Source organism: Lepus europaeus, chromosome 17, assembly GCF_033115175.1.
Source record: "Lepus europaeus isolate LE1 chromosome 17, mLepTim1.pri, whole genome shotgun sequence".
Lineage (NCBI taxonomy): Eukaryota > Metazoa > Chordata > Mammalia > Lagomorpha > Leporidae > Lepus > Lepus europaeus.
Window position 1 is genome coordinate 59430347 of NC_084843.1, and position 22487 is coordinate 59452833.

At 52.8% G+C, this 22487-nt stretch overlaps 1 protein-coding gene across 1 annotated transcript in view; it reads left to right on the forward strand.

Annotated features, from left to right (window-relative positions):
- The window catches only part of LOC133775629 (core histone macro-H2A.2), a 41197-nt gene extending 18973 nt beyond the window's left edge, over positions 1–22224 (forward strand). The window contains exons 3-9 of the mRNA XM_062214004.1: positions 5678–5784; positions 7689–7886; positions 9813–9923; positions 11349–11448; positions 14310–14399; positions 20006–20180; positions 21576–22224. Of these exons, the coding sequence (XP_062069988.1) occupies positions 5678–5784; positions 7689–7886; positions 9813–9923; positions 11349–11448; positions 14310–14399; positions 20006–20180; positions 21576–21741 (947 nt within the window). The 3' untranslated portion in view covers positions 21742–22224. The remainder of the gene's footprint in view (positions 1–5677; positions 5785–7688; positions 7887–9812; positions 9924–11348; positions 11449–14309; positions 14400–20005; positions 20181–21575) is intronic.
- The last annotated feature ends 263 nt before the right edge of the window (positions 22225–22487 follow it).

A 22487-nucleotide genomic window follows, 5' to 3' on the forward strand; every position in this document is an offset into this window, starting at 1 on the left:
TAAATCTTAAATAATAAATAAATAAATAGGCTAACTGGGAAGCAGGTATTGAGCGCAGATACAAACAGGCTTGATTCGGCAGTGAACGAGTAAACACACACTCACATGCAGGTGTGGGCTGCCCACAGAGAAATCCGAAACGTAAGTGAGCCAGACCTACCCGTGAACGAGAAGAAAAACCACGGTCCTCCAAACAACGCAGCACACCACCGGCCTGCGGGAGAGTCCTCTCCCCACCTGCCGCCTCTCTTTATAAGGACCGGGATGAGCCCGCCCCCGCCACCTCGGAGCTACAAATGGGTGCGGTCTGAGCATGCGCCTGACCCCGGATGTGATAGGTGCATCCTGGGAAGGTGGGCCTATCAAGCCGGCACTTAAAGAGACCGCGCAAGAATGCCAACTCAGCCGAACTTTAACTCACTGCCGAGTTATACCAGGTCATTTGGGTCTCTCCACGCGTTTTCTTATCTAACGGTTTTCACGTATTACGTTTGTATTTTGAAAAAATCACTGCGGCCGCCGTGAGCAGCTACGCGGTTGCGCGGGTCTTACACCGCCCGAGGGCACACATGTAAGAGCGCACACCGGGCCGGTGTGGAGGCCAGCAGCTAAGCCTCCGCCTGCGACTCCAGCATCCTGTCCTGGAGCCCTGGTTCGAGTTCAGCTGCTTTGCTTCTGATACAGCTCCCTCTTATATGCCTGGGAAGGCAGCTTAGGACGGCCCAAACGCTTGGGCCCCTGCACCCCTGTAGGAGACCTGGGTGGGGTTCAAGGCTCCTGACTGTCCTGGCCCGGACCCTGCCTTTGCGGCCATTTGGGGAGTGAACGGATGGAAGATCTCCCTCTCTCTCTCTGTCTCTGTCTCTGTAACTGCCTTTCAAGTAAGTAATAAGTCTTTAAAAAAAAAAAAAAAGTGTCTCATTCCCACCATAGACTGCAGTGATATATTTATTATGAGAGTTTCCAGCAGATGTTGATAAAGGGCCTTGCATGAACAAAACCAAGGCAGTAAAGCGCGTTTGGGAAGAGGCGTCTTTGTTTTACTTTGCGTAAGGTACATGTGAGCCAGCATATGAAGACACGGATCTGGAGGAGGGTAAGACTAGGGACAGGGAAACCACGTAGCCAGCCATCAAGTCACCTGGGCTAGAAGAGAGACCAGCCTGAACCCAGTAATGGCACCCAGCGGGGCACAGCTGTGTGAGATTGAGGAGGCTGGCTGGCCGTAGGGGCTAGGGGCAGGTGAGCAGAGGGAGAAGGAAGCCTCTGTGGTGGGGGCTATGCGTGGGTGGAGCTGCCGGGTCCCAAACGCACTGGAAAAAGGAGGTGTGGGGAAATGACTGGAGACATGCCGGGTTTCGTTTTCCTGCGGGGCCCCTGTCTGGTGGCGTCCTAGCAGGACTAGAGCAGGGGCCTGTGTGTTGAAGCTGGAGCCGTGGCTGGATGGGTTTTCCCCAGAAGACTGCAGAGCCCAAGGAGAGCACAGGGCACCACCACTTCCAAGGACGGGGTCAGGCAAGGAGACTGAGCCGTGGCGGAACGGCCACTCCGTGTCCCCGGTCCCAACCGTTCATTTAAGGTGGCATTTCCTATCTTCCACGGGCTGGAGTGCCCAGTGTTGTTTAGGTTGTGTACAAAGTGAGAAGACCCGGGCATCCCTTTGGCTAAGGGAGTCGTGCCTGTTTAGGACCAGCTGCTCAGCTGTGTTCCACGTGGCTACTGTTGTGGCGGTGTGACTGCCAGGAGCTCGGGGCGTGCTGTAGGAGTCTGTGGACCTCACAGACGTCCAGAGCACTCAGTAGAATCACCATCTTCCTGCAACATTGGCAGTGAACCCGATTTGTGCTGTGTAAATCTTGTTTTCCTATTGATTGCCAATATAAGGATTCTTTGGGCCCCAGATCGATAAAATCACTCACGAACGTAGCAAACTTTTGTAATTCCTGAGAATATACTGGTCACAATAACACTTGAACCATTAATGATGTGTAACAATATTTCAGGCATTTAAATGGTGATGTCCCTGTGCAAGGATGTCCAGACTGAACATCCAAAAAAATACGAATTATGTGCTCCACAGTCTCCGCTGTGTCAATATGTTCTTCTCTTTATAGAAAAAACGCTAGGGGCCGGCGCCGTGGCTCACTTGGTTAATCCTCCGCCTGCAGCGCCCGCATCCCATATGGGCGCCAGGTTCTAGTCCCAGTTGCTCCTCTTGCGGTCCAGCTCTTTGCTGTGGCCCGAGAGGGCAGTGGAGGATGGCCCGAGTGCTTGGGCCCCTGCACCCGCATGGGAGACCAGGAGGAAACACCTGGCTCCTGGCTTCGGATCGGTGAAGCTCTGGCCGTAGCGGCCATTTTGGGGGTGAACTAATGGAAGGAAGACCTTTCTCTCTAACTCTGTCAAAAAAAAAAAAAAAAAAAAAAGCTAGAGCCTAGAATCCAGGGTTTATTTATTTATTTAAAGGCAGAATAATGGGGGGGGGGGGTCCTCCATCCACTGGTTCCCTCCCCAATGACTGCAATAGCTGGGGCTGGGCCAGCTAAAGCCAGGAGCCAGGAACTCCATTCTGGCCTCCCACATAGGTAGGGGGGAGGGGCCCACTACTTGGGCCATCACCTGCTGCCTCCCCAGGTGCATCAGCGGGAAGCTGGACTGGATGGGGAGCAGCCGGGTCTTAAAGCGGCACTCCGAGGTGGGATGCCCGTGTCCCAAGCAGCAGCTTGACCTGCTGTGCCCCAACATCGGCTCCAGGGTGCTCTTTCTTACAAGTTGTCTCAGAAAGGCCAGCCCAAGAGCCCAGCTGCTCATTCGCTGCGTGGCTTGCACTGCGCCGCTCGTCCCTCGTGCCGCATTGGATTCCAGCAGGTTTTCCTCCTGTGACTCTAATGCCTGTGCATCCATCTGTCAAACTGAAAACAGCCGGACCTTCCTCAGGGTCTTCTGCAAGCTCCAGGCCTGCACGGCTCCCTGGCAGCCTGGCCCTCCTGCAGACGGCTCACTTGATGGCCTTGGGGAGGTTGCACATGTCTCTAAACACAGGTGTCAGGAGGCAGGAAAGCCATGGTTCAAGATGCTAAATTCAGTTCACCTGCTCCCAAGTTTCAACTTGGGCAGCTCCGTGGTTCCCTCTCCGATTTAAAAAGAGAGGCAAGTATGGGCTCCAGCAGTGACGATGCCTTGAGTAAGTTGGTGAAGGAAATCCCTTTTATGGTGCACACTGCGGAACTGTACTTTTTGACCCGGAGTCATTAGAAAAAAAAAAACCTTTGAGAGGCTTACACCTCCATCTCTTAAGGGGTATCCTTTGCAAGAGCGAGAAAGGATTGGGCAACGACCTGAATGCACCAAGTGGATGACTTAACAAGACATCCACTTCAAACCCCATCCCATTGCTCCACCAAGTGTGCTCATGGCTCTCAAAGTGGAGCGCCCCAATCTTTTTTTTTTTTTTTTTGACAGGCAGAGTGGACAGTGAGAGAGAGAGACAGAGAGAAAGGTCTTTGCCGTTGGTTCACCCTCTAATGGCCGCCGTGGTAGCGCACTGCGGCCGGCGCACCACGCTGTTCCGATGGCAGGAGCCAGGTGCTTCTCCTGGTCTCCCATGGGGTGCAGAGCCCAAACACTTGGGCCATCCTCCACTGCACTCCCTGGCCACAGCAGAGAGCTGGCCTGGAAGAGGGGCAACCGGGACAGGATCGGTGCCCCGACCGGGACTAGAACCCGGTGTGCCGGCGCCGCAAGGTGGAGGATTAGCCTGTTGAGCCACGGCGCCGGCCCGCCCCAATCTTTGATTCAGAAAACATGGGCCCGTAGAAATGCATCATGGGTAAGCACAATAGTCATTGCTTAATCATCTGGAGAAGATGTGAGAATGAATTTGCAGTGATTTAGCACTTTTTCATTATGGAAATGCCATAAATATTTAACTCTAATGTTTATTTTATTCTAATTTTTTGTTAATCACATTTGCTTAGTTAATATGGCATACTTATGCCAAGTTTTTATTATTGCCATAGATTTTATGAATGATGGCAATTTCATGTGCTATTTCATTTGAAATTAGGTTGATTGTAAAGACTCCTACAGAATTGCCTGTTAATTTTAGGATTTATGTATTGTACCAGCAGACCCCCCAAACGCGCACACAGACACACACACACACACACACTGACTCCCCCTCATTATCAAGGAGACAACACATGGGCACACACCTCTAGCTTTCCAAAGAAAGGGATTTTTCTTCAAAGCTCATTCACACTTTTGAAGGCAGACAAATTTGGTTTCGTATAACATCCTCCCAATTTTGAGGAAGAAGGGAAAATAACAAAACGAGACAGAAGACGAAGAGGCAATGTGCGTCCGTGGTCTAAACCAATTCCACAGCTTTTTATGATTTTGACCCCAAAGTGTTGCTGCCGTGTGAAATTGCTATAGGAAAAGTTCTTTTCATCAACATTTTCTCATTTACCAAATGCCACGTCTGATCAGCTCATAGCCATGCTTACGTCCTGGGGGGTCTTTCCACCCAGGTCTCGTGAGCCTCTCCTCATCCCACGGCTGAGTCAGCCCTCACCATCGACTGTACCCCAGGACAGGAGGAACCTGCCGCACCAAGGGAGGGGGTGAGGGAGAGTCTACAGCGGATCCCACTGGGTCCCAGAGACAGATTCTCCCCACTCTCTGCTCTCCTCAGAGATGGCTTTGCTCTCTGTAGACCCAACAAAATTCAGGGCCTGGGCCAAGATTCTGTATTAGTCAGGATTCACTTCTGCTAACTTTGGTTTAAACAAAAGACTTTACTTCACTCTCATATTAAAAACTCCATCTTGTTGCTCTCCTCCACAACTTCTTGGTCAAAGACGGCTGCTCAGATGCCAGCTATCGTGTCCATCATCCACCAGCAGAAAGGAAAGAAGGCCACAACCCTTTCCAGAAGTCCCTTACAACACAACTGCCTGCCTTCCATTGGCCAGAACTTAGTCACGTGACCATACTTTTCAACCAGGGATGGTAGGAAATATAGTCTTTGTTCCTGTGGCTCTGTGCTCAGCCAAAAGTCACAAGCCCATCTACTAAGGAAGAGGGAGAATGAATGTCTAAAACAATGGGAAGACTTTGCTCTAGGATCCTGTATCAGATCTTACGAAAATATACTTGCCTCTGATGGGTTCTTTTTGGCATTCTGGACTTCTTTCCAAGTCCAAGTTTAAAAATAGCCAGTGGGCTGGCACTGCGGCTCAATAGGCTAATCCTCCACCTGCGGTGCCAGCACCCCGGGTTCTAGTCCCAGTCAGGGCGCCAGATTTTGTCCTGGTTGTCCCTCTTCCAGGCCAGCTCTCTGCTGTGACCTGGGAAGGCAGTGGAGGATGGCCCAAGTGCTTGGGCCCTGCACCCCATGGGAGACCAGGAGAAGCACCTGGCTCCTGGCTTCGGATCAGCGCAGTGCACTGGCCGTGGCAGCCATTGGAGGGTGAACCAACGGCAAAGGAAGACCTTTCTCTCTGTCTCTCTCTCTCTCATTGTCCACTCTGCCTGTCAAAAAAAAAAAAAAAATTAAAAAAAAAATAGCCAGTGAATAAATTGGATCAAACCCAAAGACCGTGTCTATAGGAAAACTTTAGAGAGCTCAGATGCCATTGTGTGATTGCCTGCTAACACTCCCTTGTCATTTCAGCCGAAATCCTGGAGCTGGCTGGGAACGCCGCGAGAGACAACAAGAAGGCCAGAATAGCTCCAAGACACATCCTGCTGGCAGTTGCCAATGATGAGGAGCTCAACCAGGTATGTCTGAGGCATTGCCACAGCCACGGGATAGGTCTCCAAACACAGCACGGCAGGTGGAGCCGGCTGTCCGCAGACCACACATACGACAGCCACGTCTGTGCAGTCTCAGACCAGCTAAGGGGAGGACTCACGCTATTGGGTCTGTGGTTCAGTTTCAGACTCAGTGCCTGTGGGACAGGTCCTGCTGTGTTTTCTTCTGACTCCAAAGTCAAGTGGGTGCCCCAGCGCAGCCCACTCCATAGTACACAAGGTGGTGGGTAAACAGTATAAGGGGTTTTGTTTAGGCGCAGGCTATTGGCCTGGAGGTTAAGATGCCCATATCCAGTATGAGTGCCAGGGTTCCATGTGCAGTTCTGGCTTCCGATTCCAGCTTCCGACCACTGCAGACCCCAGGAGGCCTCAGTGATAGCTCAAGTAATTGGGCTCCTGCCACCCGCGTGGGGACACCTGAGTTGAGTTCCTGGCTCCCGGCTTTTGCCTGCCCCAGCCCGTCACTGCAAGCATGCGGAGGGTGAACCAGCAAATGGGAGCCCTCTCTCCCTGTCTCTCTGCATCGCTGCCTCTCTGCCTCTCAATTTTTAAATACGCTCATTTAAAAGAAGTTTTACTTATATTTATTTTCTAATCTCATTCACTCAAACTGTAGTGAAAAATTGGCTCTTATTGCCAATCTTGCTGATCCATCATGGACTGACAATTTCAAAAAACGGGATAAAAATTAATCACTAAAAAGACACAAGGCCATATAAGCTACAAACCATAATTTTTGTAAGTAGATTCAATAGCTGATCAACAATTTTGGTTTTTTAAGTTGCTATTCTTCTTGTTTTTATTAATTATTTTTGTATTTTTATTTATATAAGGTGAACAAATGTCCTGTATTTCATACATACGGATTTACAGTGATACTTCCCACCCTCCCCTCCTTCCTCCTTCCTTTCTTATTCTTTCTTTTAATTTTTACGATGACATACTTTCTCTTTATTTTATAATCATAAGCTTAACCCTCCACTAAGTAAAGAATTCAACAAATAGTAAGAAAAAAAAATCCATTCCTCAACAGTAGAAACAAGGGTTGTAAACATTCAAATCTCAAAATGCCAATTTCACTCATATACATTATAATTATTTTTTTCATTTGAAAGGCAGAGAGATGGAGAAAGGTGTTGCATTTGCTAACTCACTCCCCAAGTGCCTGCAACACTCAGGCTGGACCAGGTGGAAGCCAGGAACCTGGAACCCAATCTGGGTCTCCCGCATGGGCGGCAGGGCCCTGAGCACCTGAGCCATCACTGCCGCCTCCCAGCAGGCACAGTAGCAGGCAGCAGTTTGCTGTAGAGGTTTCCAGACTCTTCCTTACCAGATCTAAACGTCTGTTTTCATAAATGGGTAACTAACAGATCATGGGCAAATGTGGTCCGTGGAATGTTGACCCTTCGGGATTGGCACAATGTATTCCTGTAGTCATATGTGTCAATCGTGTACAGTAAACATACACTGATTGGGCAGTGCATGGTCAGGAGAAGGGATTCTTAACTGGCTCTGGTCCTTGCACTGACCTTTGAACCTGATCGTGTCCAGCTGTGCTCCCACATCTGGAGCTCTTTGTGCTCCTCTGTGTCTGGAATGCCAGAACCCTAGGCAACATCCCCGGTTCAACTTCTGTCTCCCTTTTATTTTGCCTTGCTTTGTTTTGCTTTCTGCACAAGATCAGGGGATGCCTCGATTCCTACAGAGAAACGCTCTGCAAGCAGGAGGGGAAAGCCAGTTAAATGGTGCAACGTGCAGTTTCTTTAGGAAAGCAGAAACCCAAGTTCAGGCTCGTTTTGCCGACCGTTAGACCCGCATTAAATCCGCAGCAGCAAGCTCTCTGCTGTGAGCCCACGCTCTTCTCTCCTCAGCTGCTGAAGGGGGTGACCATCGCCAGTGGAGGCGTCCTGCCCAGAATTCACCCCGAACTGCTGGCCAAAAAGCGAGGGACCAAAGGCAAGTCGGAAACCATCCTCTCCCCACCCCCAGAGAAGAGAGGAAGGAAGGCCTCGTCCGGAAAGAAGGGGGGCAAGAAGTCCAAGGCCGCCAAGCCACGCACGTCCAAAAAGGTGAGCCGAGGCTGCATGCCTGAGCCGGGCGCTCACCCCACCGCTGTGCTCAGGTTTGCATCCCCCCACAAAACCCTCAGACTCACAGCTAAGCCCAGGGGCTGGCACTGGGAGGCGGGGCCTGGGGAATGTCATTAGATCATTAAGGACGCCCCCTCGTGAACAGGAATAGAGCCTGAGCGAGCTTCTCCATGCCTTCCGCCCCGGGGGGGGGGGGGGGGGCACAGCCAGAGGGCGCCAGCTCTGAGGAAGGGACCTCGCCAGCACCAGCCTTGCCGGCACCTGCCTTGATCTTAGATTTCTCAGCCTCCGGAACTGCCAGCAATGACTCTCCATCTCTGATGAGCCACCCATCATCCAGTGGCAATTTGTTACAGCCGCCGGAATGGACTGAGACAGCGCAGAGGGAGAGCAAAGCTTAGCGACGCACTGATGCGGTCCGAGCCAGCGTCTCTGCAGAACCCAGGGCCCTGGGGTTTGGTGCGGGGAGGAGAGGGTCAAGGCCTTTGAGATTAGAGCTCAAAGCGTCACACAAGGTCTGAGATTTCCAAACCCAGAGCGGGGTGGTTTTCAGACCCCTCTCCCACCCCCACCAGAATCTCACGTGAGAGGCACAAGCCTGGAACCCTGCTTCTCGTTGCTCCATGGAGCTCCACGCTGCAGACTCGGCAATCCCTGGTCTCCCTTAGGGAGCCCCGTAGGTTCAGCCAGTGGGCGTCCAGGTGTCTGGGACAGCTTGCCATAATGAGTTGTGTAGCTCGCAGAGAGCCCTTTGTGTAGCAGTACATTCAGGTGCTGCTCAGGACAGGACCCAGTAGGCCCCTGTGGCTGTTTGCATCTGAATTAATAATAAATCCAGTTACAAATTCAGGTCCTCGATGGCACAAGCCACATTACACAGACACGGTAGCAGCCAACAGCTCGGACAGAATTTCCATGACCACGGAGAGCTCTGTGGGGCCGAGCTGTGACACTGTGACATTCTCATTTCACAGACCTCTGTAACACAGAAGGTCATATAAGAGTTCGGTCCACTACCACTGCACCCCAAGGAAACCAGGGCAGAAGGGAGGTTGAGCAGTGCCCTGTGGACGACCCCACTTTGCTTTGCTGCTTGCCTTCGTAAACTCTGGGCACTGAAAAGAGCAAGCACAACGTCCCTGTGTCCAGGTGCGGGTGAGGGCCCAGGTGTGTGGTCCATTATCTGCTGATCTAGGAGGACACCTGCGCCATGTGTGTTGTAAAGATCAGTTCTGGAGGCTGGCAAGTCCAGGATCCAGGGGCCACTTCTGCTGTGACACGGGGCAGGGCATATCGGGGCCAGGAGCCAGCAAGAGCAGGAGCAGGAAACCTCTCTCGCTCTCGCACTCTCCCGCTCACTTGCTCTCTTGCTGTGTGTATATGTGTCTCTTGTGCATACTCTCACTCTCACTGTACATTTCAGATAAAAAAGAAACAGCAGATGCCGGCGCTGTGGCTTAACAGGCTAATCCTCCATCTTGCAGCGCCGGCACACCGGGTTCTAGTCCCAGTCAGGGCGCCGGATTCTATCCCGGTTGCCCCTCTTCCAGGCCAGCTCTCTGCTATGGCCCGGGAAGGCAGTGGAGGATGGCCCAAGTCCTTGGGCCCTGCACCCGCATGGGAGACCAGGAGAAGCACCTGGCTCCTGGCTTCGGATCAGCACAATGTGCCTGCCGCAGCGGCCATTGGAGGGTGAACCAACGGCAAAAAGGAAGACCTTTCTCTCTGTCTCTCTCTCTCACTATCCACTCTGCCTGTTAAAAAAAAAAAAAGAAAAGAAAAGAAACAGCAGAACATAATGCCTAACCACTTCCTTTCCTATCCAAGCTGGTGGCAGCCGTGGGAAGAGCTAAGGAAAGCCACGCCGGCTTTCTGATTCTCACCTGTTCTGCCTTCTGCCAACAGTCCAAACCAAAGGACAGCGATAAAGAAGGAGCTTCACACTCCACCTCAGAGGACGGGCCAGGGGATGGATTCACCATTCTGTCTTCTAAGAGCCTTGTTCTAGGACAGAAGGTAATAAAGTGATCTTGGTGTGCCATAGCAAAACTGTTGTATTTTTACCACCTCCTGTTTATGAGCAGTGATGCCTCCTTCATCCCTCGCCCCTTGCTCCCCTAATATGACTTTCCCTCCAGTCTTGGATTATTCATTGGTAGACTAAAGAGCTGGGCAGTGTCTGCATGGTGAGAGTGAGCAAGCCCTCCTCTGGTGCTGAGAACCGCTAACACTGACCTTGGCCAGCCAAAGGGAAGCACAGAGAGTAGCTAGGATGGCAGGACTGGTTTTCCTGGGGATTCTCCCTGCACCTCTCCATAGCTAGCCCTCTCAAACAGCCTCTGAGAGGCCTGTCTTCATTGAATGTAATTTATCAAAGAAATAAAACAGGAATATCTGTTTCCCGGACATGCCTGGTGTTAACAATGCCTTACTTGCTGATAACTCAGCCTGCTTGCCTTCCTGGGCTGCAGGAAGAAAACCAATAGGGCCACACATCTGAACAGGCCTCAGCAACACAACAGCAGCCCAGGCAGACGTGCAAAGAAGTCAACCCCACAAGTGTGACATCTACAGAGCACTTTGTCTACCAAGTCAACTGGGGCTGCAATAGCTACACCAGGAAATAGTCACTTCCTCCTCTCCGGTCACTGAATGCTGCAGGCTGATATAGAGTGAACCTCCCTCGAAGCCGTTGGCAAAAGCATGTCCTGAGAACACAGGTGTTCGCGTTTCCAGTGCCTCACAGATGGCAGAAAGCAGGGAGCAGAGAGGTGGAATGGGTGTCCCTCCTACAGCTGTCCCTGGTTCCATGCTGAGTAGCTTTCTCCACTCAGCCAGGGGGACCAAAGTTCCTCCTCACACAGGTCATGATAGAGAATGCCTTTCTTACAACCCATGATATGAGCACACTGGGTGGCATTTCCCAAGGGTAGCCTCCTGATTGTGGTCCCCAAAATGCAAGGTGGCCAGACATGGGCAGGTCAGAATCCCAGAGCCCACCACTCCTCTCAAGCAAGGTAGTTGGCTTCTGAGTCCTGCCTCCAGGAGTTCTGTGTTGTTCTGGAAAGATCCAGGGCACTAAGGGGAGAAGACAGAGCAAACCCTGGGCTTGCCTCATGGCAGCAACTCAGAGCACCGACTCCTCACCGAAAACCTCCCACTGGCGTGGGCAACCAAAGGAAAGAAAGAGGCGGGAGACCTCGTTCCTCTTCCTGGAAGAGGAGGTGGATTTGTTGCATGCTCAAAGCAAAGACAATCCACTGGGCTCAAGAAGCCTAGTGAAAAACAGACAACAGGGAATATCGAGAGCGGTGCTCTACGGGCAGCCTTTATGTTGACATCCGGTAAGAATAATTACGAATTAATGAGTGCTGAGTAAAATACGAAGATTTCAATGGAACTTCATCTTCCTGTGTTCTCCGTCTTTCCTTCCCAACACAGCTGTCCCTGACCCAGAGTGACATCAGCCATATTGGCTCCATGAGAGTGGAGGGCATCGTCCATCCAACCACAGCTGAAATTGACCTCAAGGAAGATATAGGTAAGGGCTTCTACTTTGGGAGAGGCGCCATGGAGTAGCCCGGTGTTAGGTCATGTCCTCATGAGATCTGTCATTTGTCATTGTCAACTGGACATCCCACTATCTGAGTTCCCCGTCAAACTCTGTCTTCACCTGTGATTGGACAACATCACAAGAGATTAATGAGCTTTTTGAAATCCTGCATATATTTTTGGACAGTTTTATGAAGTATTGTGTAAAAGTAGATCATTAGTGTGCAGTTTGGTGAATTTTTCTCAAAGTGAACCCCACCCTACCACCAGTGCCTGGCCCAGGAGTCCAAGGCCAGAAAGGAGATTGGGGGTGGTGGGCATGGGCTGTGATCACCACTGCCCATTTGTATCATTGAGACGCAAGCACAGTAGTGAGGAAACCCCAGTGGGGCGGGCTGCTCTTGGAGATGGCTGTGCTCAGTGTGTGCAATGCACTTTCATGCCTGAGCCTGGGTGGGAGCTCCATGGCCCAAGTCCGAGGGTCGCTCTGAACTGAAAAATAATAATAATAATAATAATAACAGAAATAATACAGGTTGAGTTTGCCTTTTCCAAAATGCTCAAGACCATAAGTGTTTCAGATTTTGGTTTTTTTTGAGTTTTGTTTTTAAGATTCATTTATTTATTTGAGAGGCAGAGTTACAGACAGAGGAAGAGACAGAGAGAGAAGTCTTCCATCCACTGGTTCACTCCCCAAATGGCCACAAAGGCCAGATCTAGGCCTCTCTGAAGCCAGGAGCCAAGAGCTTCCTCCGGGTCTCCCACATGGGTACTGGAGCCCAAGCACTTGGGCCATCCTCTGCTGCTTTCTCAGCGCATCAGCAGGGAGCTGGATTGGAAGTGGAGCAGCCAAGACTTGAACCAGTGCCCATATGGGATGCCGGCACTACAGGCAGAGGCCTAACCTACCACACCACAGTGCCAGCCCCTATTTCAGATTTTGGAACTTTAGCCTGGGAGAGGGTGCCCAAGTCTAAACACGAAATTCATTTACGTTTCTTGTGCCCCTTATATGCCTCGGCTGAGGGCCATCTTGTGTAACACGTTTCTTGCACCTGAGTTTTGACTGCAGCCCATGACGTGAGGTTGGGGCAGCAGTTTCCACTTTGTGGTGTCACGTGAGTACTCAGCGTTTCAGACTTTGGAGCGTGTTGGATTTGGATTCCCAGATGAGGGATGCTCAGCCTGTAATAAAAACCACTAAGGAGAGAGAGTGGAGGCTTGCCCGAGACATCCTCATCAGCATGTTCATCCGCAGACGAAAGGCCAGACAGCCGCAGCATCCGGGTCTGGACACCACACCGCTGTGTTCTCGGAGACGCCAGGGTGCTGCGAGGCACCGGGTCCCTGCTGGACCAGAGCGCCTCCTGCCATCTCCAAGGCGCTCCACTTGGCCTCCGTGGAAACAAGACCCTGAGACATGGAATATTGCCCCCAACATCAAAGACTGGGGATATAGGGGGCCGGTGTTGTGGCAGAGCAGGTAAAGCCAATGCCTGTGATACCAGCATCCCAAATGGGCACCAGTGTGTCTCCCAGCTGCTCCACTTCCAATCTAGATCCTTGCCAATGTGCCTGGGAAAAACAGTAGAAGATGGCCCAAGTGCTTGGGTCCCTGCCACCCACGTGGGAGACCCAGATGAAATTCCTGGCTCCTGGCCTCTCCCTGGCCCAGTGCTGGCTGTTGCAGCCATCTAGAGAATGAACCAGCAGATGGAAGATCTCTTTCTCCCTCTCTGGTTCTCCTGTCTCTGTGTTTCTGATTTTCAAAATACATGAAAAAATCTTAACAAAAAAAAAAAAAAGAAAAAGGATTTGGGATGTCTCGCAGCAGCAAAGTCCTTCAAGGGAAGCCTCTCAAACCTCTGCATTTTTCCATTGAAAAGGGAGCCCCAGGTTCAGAGGACAACATGCAAGGCTGCCCTGGGTCTGTATCTTTCCTCTGACCCCAAGGACTTACAACATGTTGGTGGCACTGAGATAGGAACAGGACTCCAGAGCTGTCAACATGGTTACTGAACCCATGGAACAGAACACTGGAATATGAAGATTTTTTTTAAAAAATCATCTTCCGGGGGCCAGTGTTGTCCCATGGGTAAAGCTGCTGCCTGCAATGCCAGCATCTTATAGTAGAGTACCAATTCAGGTCCCAGCTGCTCCACTTCTGATCCAGCTCCCTGCTAATGCACCTGGGAAAGCAGCAGAAGGTGGCCCAAGCCCCTGGGCCCCTGCACCCACGTGGGAGACCCAAATGAAGCTCCTGGCTCCTGGCTTTGGCCAGGCCCAGCCCTGAGTCTTATAGCCATTTGGGGAATGAACCAGTGGATGGAAAACTCTGTGTGTGTGTGTGTGTGTGTATTTCTCCCTACACCCTACCTCTGTGTCACCCTTCCTTTCAAATAAATATTTTGTTAAAATACTTGGTTATCTTTTTTGAAAGAGTTATATAGAGAGAGATTTTCCACCTGCTGGTTCACTCCCCAGATGGCTGCCACTGCCAGAGTGGAGCCAGAGTGGAGCCAGGAGCTTCTTCCAGGTCTCCCATGTGGGTAGTAAGAGCTCAAGCACTTGGGTCATGTTTCGTTGCTTTTCCCAGGCCATTAGCAGGGAGCTGGATGGGAAGTGGAGCAGCCAGGACTCGAATCAACACCCATATGGGATGCTGGCATTGCAGGCATCAGCTTTACCCACTGTACCACAACACCAGCACCAATAAACAGATCTTTAAATATATATACACATACAAGAACGCTGGGCACCCCCACCGACACTGCTTACTAAGTCTACGTCAAGCAGTGTAATGACATCAAAAGAACAATCACAGTGTTTCCCCGTTGTGCTCCCTTGCAGGTAAAGCCTTGGAAAAGGCTGGGGGGAAGGAGTTCTTGGAAACAGTAAAGGAGCTTCGCAAATCCCAGGGCCCTTTGGAGGTGGCTGAAGGTAAGTGTGGCATTGGGTCCGTGTGGATTCCCAGCAGAGCCCCTCCCAGCCCCACTGGCCTCATGTGGGCTCAGTTTATGCAACAAAACACGCCATACCTGACCAGAGAGCTGGGCTCGCGTCCCGGAGGTCATCGGAGCAGGCTCAAGCGGGTCATTTCATGTGCTCTGGGGACTAGAAAGTGGATGGTTCCCTTTGCATGAGCTACTCCCTAAATGGTCTAGAGCCATTGAGTGAACCTTGCGAGGGTGTGGTGAGACACACAACACAAAAGGCACCACCATAACCACCCTAATGTGTGGACCTCCGTGGCATGGAGTACTTCCACAGTGCTGTGCAGCCATCAGCCCGTCTGGTTCCAGAGCTGCCTGCCTGACCCGCCCAACAGAAACCCCATATGTGTTAAGCAGCCACACGCCTCCCCAGCTGCTGGCAGTCACGGGCCTACTTTGTGTCTCTATGAATTGGCCCGTCCTGCACATTTCGTGTCCGTGAAATCATCCAGTATGTGGCCCTTTGTGTCTGGCTTCCGTCACTTACCTTAACTTTCCAAAGTCCATCCACATCATACTGGGGGTCAGTACCTTCTGTCCTGGTTGACGGCTGAATAATATTCCACTTTGTTCATCCGTTTGCCTGTTGATGCACGTTGGGGTTGCCTCCACCTCTGCCACTGTGGACGTCTGTGCACAGGTTTTTGCTCGGACACCTGTCATCAGGGTGGCTGGGGAACTGATGACGGGTGAACCCAACTGCAGATTCGTGTTCTAACCACACAGTCCCCAGTCGAGTCACGCATGGAACATACGGTCAATGTCAAGTGCTGCACTCACGCCAGGACTTCGGGGGTCAGCAAACCCATCACTGTCTTCAGATGCATGAGTGGGGCAGGGAAGGGACCATGACCTCTGCTGGGGGGGAGGGGCTGGGAGCACTCCAGGCCCATGCAGGGGTGGAACGCTGTGGGTAGTGAGAGCATCGTGTGTGAGCAGGCTCAGGCATGAGCAGGCAGGAGGAAGGAGAAAGATGGCAGCCAGAGACGAGCAAGGCCCCGTGGACTGAATGTGACCCTATGCAGATGAGAGGCACCACGTGGAAGAGGATACAGGGACTGTTAGATTGGATTTGACTGTTAGAAAAGTGGCCGGCCTGAAAAGTCTGCACATGGCACTCCCCACGCATGTGATGACAGGCAACACTTCCTTTCTAAGTGAGACAGCCGCATGCCAGTGCAAGCAGAGCTAGCATGTACACAGAGGCAGAAGGGCCACAGACAGTGGCCACGGGGACTTGGCAGCCCCTGCATTGAGCTCTGGGTCTGGAAATGTGCAGAACCACTGGGAGGGCAACTCTTCACTGGCCATGAGACCACGGCCACTGCACACTTGTAGGTGACCAGAGCCAGGCTCAGAGCCATAGGGTCATCCATGACTGCGTTCCAGCCCAAAACAAAGTATTTCCATGGCAACTGGAAATGTTAGAGAGGGTCTGAAGCTGTGCTGGTTGCCGATATTCTAGAGATGCCACAGATGGGGTGGCACTGCAGCATAGTGGCTAAAGCCACTGCCTGCAGTGGGGCATAAAAATCATTTTTCTTTCTTTCATTGAACGTTTAACCTTGCAAATAAGAGCACATTCCTCTGATTTAAAAATCACCTTGTGGGCTTGTGTTGTGGTGCAGCTGGTGAAGCCACAGCTTGGGATGCCCACATTGGAGTCCTAGCTGCTCCGCTCCCAGCCCAGCTCCTTGCTACTGCATGCTGGGAGGCAGCAGATGATGGCCCAATGGAGGTCCCAGCTCCTGGCTTCAGCCTGACTCAGTCCCGCCTGTTGTGGGCATTGGGGGGGACCAGTACAGGGAAGGTCTCTCTCTCTCTCTCTCTCTCTCTCTCTCTCTCTCTCTCTGTCTCTCTCTCTCTCTCTCGTCTATCTTCTTCTATCCCACTTCCTCTCTTTCTGTCACTCTACCTTTCAAATAAATCTTTTCTCAAAAAAAAAAAAAAACGACTTTACATTAAGCACAATACTATTTGGCTGATAACATGATGTGGTTCCCATATAAAATAAGTCAGCCATGGGTGCGAGGAGCCTCTCTCTCTCCAGCATTTAATAGCAGTCAGAACTTTGGGGGGAGAAGTGCCTCAGGCGGCAGGGCCAAGCCCCAGAGTCCTCCGTTCTCTGCAGAACAGACTCTTGGGTATCAGTGCTCAGGCCAAACCAGGACGTTTGCTTCTGATGTGCAGATGCACAGGGTGGTAGTGTCAGCCCATGGGGCCGTGTCACGCCCCTGCCTCACTGGCGTTCTGTGAGAGGATTCCCGTGCCAGGCATGGGGACACAGAGCCGACAGCCTCACCCGACTGGCTCAGGACTCAGTCTCCACGCTCCCAAGCAAGCGCAAACATAGATTCTCCAAAACCGTGGCCATCGCTAGGACACATTTCTCATCATCCGGGGCGGCATCACAGATCGCAAAGAAATCTGTGGCACCAACCCGCACACAGCTCCAGAACACCGTGCGTGCCCGTGCCCGCGACACCGCTGCCCCTCGTGGCTACGGCCTCCCTAAACTGCCAAAGGCCCAGAGCCTGGCTGCTTCAGAGGCGCCCAGCCAGGGGGTGACTGCGGGGCAGGAAGCCTGCGGGTGCAGCCAGCAGATCAGAGAGAAGTGCGCTCAGGGACCTCTCCGACTTCTCAGCAGCCTCCGTGCTTGTGAGCTCTGATGCTGACGGGAACCTCCAGGGAACCCCAAAGGCCCACAAAAATGGAATTAAAAGATACATTTATTCTGATGCAAAAAGCTGTGAAAACCATGCATAGTTTGTCCACAACACATGTTTCCACGCACTTGTTGAAGATGTCATGTACACTTGGATTTCACTTTTTGGGTTAGGGGGAGTAAGATAAACTTATGGGCCGGCGCCGCGGCTCACTAGGCTAATCCTCCGCCTGCGGCGCCGGCACACCGGGTTCTAGTCCCGGTTGGGGCGCCGGATTCTGTCCCGGTTGCCCCTCTTCCAGGCCAGCTCTTTGCTGTGGCCCGGGAGTGCAGTGGAGGATGGCCCAAGTCCTTGGGCCCTGCACCCCATGGGAGACCAGGAGAAGCACCTGGCTCCTGGCTTCAGATCAGTGCAATGCGCCGGCCGTGGCAGCCATTGGAGGGTGAACCAACAGCAAAGGAAGACCTTTCTGTCTGTCTGTCTCTCACTGTCCACTCTGCCTGTCAAAAAAAAAAAAAAAAAGAAAAAAGGTTTGGAGGCAGGCATTTGGCATAGCACTGAAGACCTCGGCATCCAGTATTGCAGTGCCTGGTGTCCAGTCCAGTCTGCACTCCCAGTGCCAGCTTCCTGCTGATGCACGCCCTGGGAGGCAGCAGGGGAGGGCTCAAGTGCTTGGGTCCTTCCCACCCATGTGCGAGACCATGTCTGAGCTTCTGCCTCCTGGCCCAAGTGTTCTTGGGTGCATACTCTCTCTCCCTCAAATAACTAAGTGTAAAGGGGGGAGGGGCTGGCATTGTGGCGTGGCAGGTTAAGAAACCACTTGCAACAGCAGTATCCCCTATCAGAGCACCAGTTCAATTCTTGGCTGCTCCACTTCTGATCCAGCTCCCTGCTACTGTGCCTGAGAAAGGAGCAAAAGATGGCTAAAGAGCTCAGGCCTCTGCACCCATGTGGGAGACCTAGATGGTGCTCCAAGCTCCATGGCTTCAGCCTGGACAGCCCTGGCCGCTGAGGCCATTTTAGGAGTGAACCAGCAGATGGAAGATCTCTTCCTCTCTGTCACCTCTCTGTCACCCTTTCAAATAAATAAAACAAGTCTTTTTTTAAAAAATGAAGAAATAAGTAAATTTAAAAACAAAATAAACATATCTTCTTCTAATTCTATTTTCCATAAACTTTTTGAAGCACCATGTTTGGGAGAGTAAAAAGTAAAATGAGAAAGTATGACTGAAATCAGGAGCCAAAGCTGGCATGATCTAATTTCATTTTTTTTAAAGATGTATTTATTTATTTGAAAGGCAGAGTTACAGAGAGGCAGAGGCAGAGATAGAGAGAGGTCTCCCATCCACTGGTTCACTCCCCAGTTGGCTGCAATGGCCAGAGCTGGGCCAATCTAAAGCCAGGAGCTTCTTTCAGGTTTCCCACATGGGTGCAGGGGCCCAAGGACTTGAGCCATCTTCCACTACTTTCCCAGGCCACAGCAGAGAGCTGGATCAGAAGTGGAACAGCCAGGTCTCAAACTGGCGCCCACATGGGATGCTAGTACTGCAGGCGGCGGCTTTACCCACCACGCTGCAGTACTGGCCCCGCCTCCACTTCTGATCCAGGCTCCTCTAATCCACCCTGGGAGGCTGCAGATGATGGCCCAAGTGCCTTGGTCCCTGCCAGCAACATGGGAGACCCAGACTGAATTCTGGGGTCCTGGCTTTGCCTTGGCCCAACTCCAGCTGTTACAGGCATTTGGGGAATGAACCAACAGATGGACGATCTCTCTCCTCTCTCATTGCTCCACCCTTCAAGTAAATAAATAAACATCCTTCTCAAACGTTCAGCAGTTCTCAGTTCAGAGTCGTCGTAAAGTCACCCAAGTGAGGATCTCTGAGGGCTGGACTCAGGTACACAGAGTTCATCTCCTGTGGCTGCTGTGATCCGTTACCGTAACGTCAGTGGGTTCCTACTCAAAGTGTTCTCTTAGAGCTCTGGCAGTCAGAAGGCCATGCTGGGTTGGCGCTGCTGCACACTAGGCTAATCCTGCGCCTGTGGTGCCAGCATCCCGGGTTCTAGTCCCGGTTGGGGCGCCAGATTCTGTCCTGGTTGCTCCTCTTCCAGTCCAGCTCTCTGCTGTGGCCCGGCAGTGGAGGATGGCCCAAGTGCTTGGGCCCTGCACCTGCATGGGAGACCAGGAGGAAGCACCTGGCTCCTGGCTTTGGATCCGTAGTGGCTGTTGTGGGGGTGAACCAATGGAAGGAAGACCTTTCTCTCTGTCTCTCTCTCTCACTGTCTAACTCTGCCTGTCAAAAAAAAAAAAAAAAGAAAAAGAAAGAAAAAAAAAGAAGGCCACACTGAGTTTTAAGGGGCGAAATCAAGGCATCGGCCAGCTTGATTCCTTCAGGGGCCTCTGGGGGAAGCTTTCTCCCAGGACTCCTGGCTGCAGCCCCGCACCCCTGCTGACATTGTCCCACTGAGGAGTCCTGCCTTTGACCTTGCCGCCCTCTTGTCCAGACCCACCTGATCACACTTAGGGCCTGGACAACCCAGGATAGTGGTCCTGCCTCCCTGTAGGGCAGCACCCCTTCCAGAGACGAGGATGGGGATGTTCGGGGCGGGGGCATTACTTGGCCTCCCTTGGCCACCAGAGACCACTCGACCTGTGTTTCTGGCCAGGAGCCATTAGGAGCAGGTCACCTAACCCAGGGGCCAGCTGGCGGACCACCTGGAAGCGCTGTGCCAGGGCCCGTGCCGTCTGGTAGAGAGTGTGTCCAGCCCACTTCTCTCTCCCTTCCCTGTCCCCAGTGAGCTAACAGGTAGACCTCTGAGGTTCAGCCTCACCCCAGCATAAGGCAAAGGCTTAGGCAATAACCTGCGTTTCTCTGCCCCCATATCCCAGCCGCCGTCAGCCAATCCAGTGGACTCGCAGCCAAGTTTGTCATCCACTGTCACATCCCGCAGTGGGGCTCCGACAAGTGTGAGGAGCAGCTGGAAGAGACCATCAAAAACTGCTTGTCGGCCGCCGAGGACAAGAAGCTCAAGTCCGTGGCGTTCCCGCCTTTCCCCAGCGGCAGGTAAGACGCCGGCTCCTGCAGGCTTTTCCCAGGGGACTCCTGCTCCCCACTCTGGGACGTGATCAAGGGGACAGAGCAGGAAACTGGGTTTCCATCCTTCAGCTCACAGGGAGAAGCGAGCCCGCTGCCCCACAGGGCGCACGGCTGTTAGAGCCCCAGGAGAGGCAGAGGCGAGGAAGGTGGCCTGTGATTTTTTTTGAGAGCCCAGGTAGTTCAAATCGCTCATCCCTGCCTGCGGGCCAGGTCTGGAACATGTAACTGGCAGACACCAGGCCCAGAAGTGTGGTCCAGGGACTGGCAGCAGCGACCTCACTTGGGTCCAGTGTGGAATCTCAGGCCCTACCCCACACCTGCTCCAAAGCCCTGGGAATGGCAGAGACATGACAGACACACCCAGAGAAGCAAAAGGCCCTCCCCGAGGACTCGCCTAATGGGGGCAGGGGAAATAACCATTTTCAGCGTCACAGACCCCAGCGGGGCAGCAGGACGGTGAGGAGACGTGTGCTGTCACTCACAGCGTGCCCTCCCCCTCCACACCCCTAGTATGCAGCCTCCGGCTTTACCTCTGCACGCCCTCTCATCGCCAGAGGCCGCTCTATGGCACAGGTGGCACTGGGGAGGTTGGGAAGCGTGGCGGGGGACTCGGTTCGGCATGAGGGCCAGGTGTCCAGGGCCGGCCTGCTCTGCACCGGAGCACTCGGGGTGGATGAGGAGAATCTGTGCCATAGCAGACCTCCCCTGGACCTCCCCGAGGCTCCCCAACCACCCCGCGGGCTGGTGCCATGGCCCAGCACTATCGATGGCTCCCTGGTGCTGGGGACACTTAGCAGACATTCCCCAGCCCAGCCCCACCCAAAGCCACTGTCACACGGCCCACGTGAGCTGACGAGAGGAACAGTAGGTGCTTGGGAAAGGGCCCGCGGAGGCGAGCTTCCGAGCAAACGCTTTTACTCTTTATGAAGAGTCTGATCGGCACGCAAACCAGCTGTGCGAGAGCCGCTGGGCCTCTGCTGGGTACTTTAAAAGCCGTTCATGACACTGATTCAAACACTAGAGTACTTCAAAACGTTCCTGGAAAAATGGAAGTAAAAGCAATGTATTGGGGTGCAAAAAACATTTTGAAGTCTACACGTAATGTTTTCCTCACCCATGAACTTTTTAAAAACTCGAACACAGGACACTTGCCTACCTGCCTGCCCTGTGACCTCGACCAAAACCATCGCCTCTCTCTGACGCATGAGGTGGGGGTGCTGCCTGCTGCCTGCCCCTCGCGCGGGGGCCAGCGTCGCCCACACGGGGCCCAAGGTCTGGGGCAGGGAACACAGGACCAAAAGCTCACAGCCCCTGGGGGCCGGGGACCCTCGTGACGCTGGCCCTGTTCTTGCTTTGGCGCAGAAACTGCTTCCCCAAACAGACGGCCGCCCAGGTGACCCTGAAGGCCATCTCGGCGCACTTCGACGACTCAGGCGCCTCCTCGCTGAAGAACGTGTACTTCCTGCTGTTCGACAGCGAGAGCATCGGCATCTACGTGCAGGAGATGGCCAAGCTCGACGCCAAGTAGCTGAGCGGCCGGCAGGTGGCGACGGAGCGGGGCGGAGAGAGGAAGGGTGCCGGCGGGGGAGGGCGGCGGAGCTGGCGGCGGGGCGCGGGGAGGCCGGGGCAGGTGCCGCCCGGTTCTCTGTCCTCGGTCGCCAGAGTCCCGGCCCCTAACTAGCCAGGTCTCCGCGCGGGTTGCTTTCCATGTGTTTTCTTCCTGTTGTTTTAGAACTTTTTAAAAAAAACAGACCTCGTTTTAGATTTATAGCATTGATTTTTACACACACTCACAAAAAAAAAATCCTTTCGAAATGCTTGGATCTTCTGTTCCTTTGTCCAAGGGAGGAGGCCGTGAAGGGGCCGTGTGGGAAAGGCTCCTGGCTGGCGGCCGCTCCCTGCCCCTCCGCCCTGTGTAATGACTCCTAAAAGGTTTGTGCTTCAGGCTTTTTTTTTTTTTTTTTTTGGGGGGGGGGGAGTGTTTTGTTTTTTTAAAGAAAAAGAAAATGAAAGGAAAAAAAAATAAAAGATCCAGTGTCTTTCTTACAGCAACTTCTTTTATTGTAACCCTTTCCCTCAGTTTGGAAAACTGTCCCTGTGGGTGGCTACTTCCAGAAAGTTCTAAGTAAACAGGACAAGGCCTGGCACCAAGGGGCTGAGGTTCCTGTCACACAGCAGCAGCACAGGCTGCCGGCCGCCACAGACACGCACGGTCTCAGGCAGGCCTATACAGCTAAATGGGGCAGAGCCTGGGCCACAGCCCAAGCAGAGGGA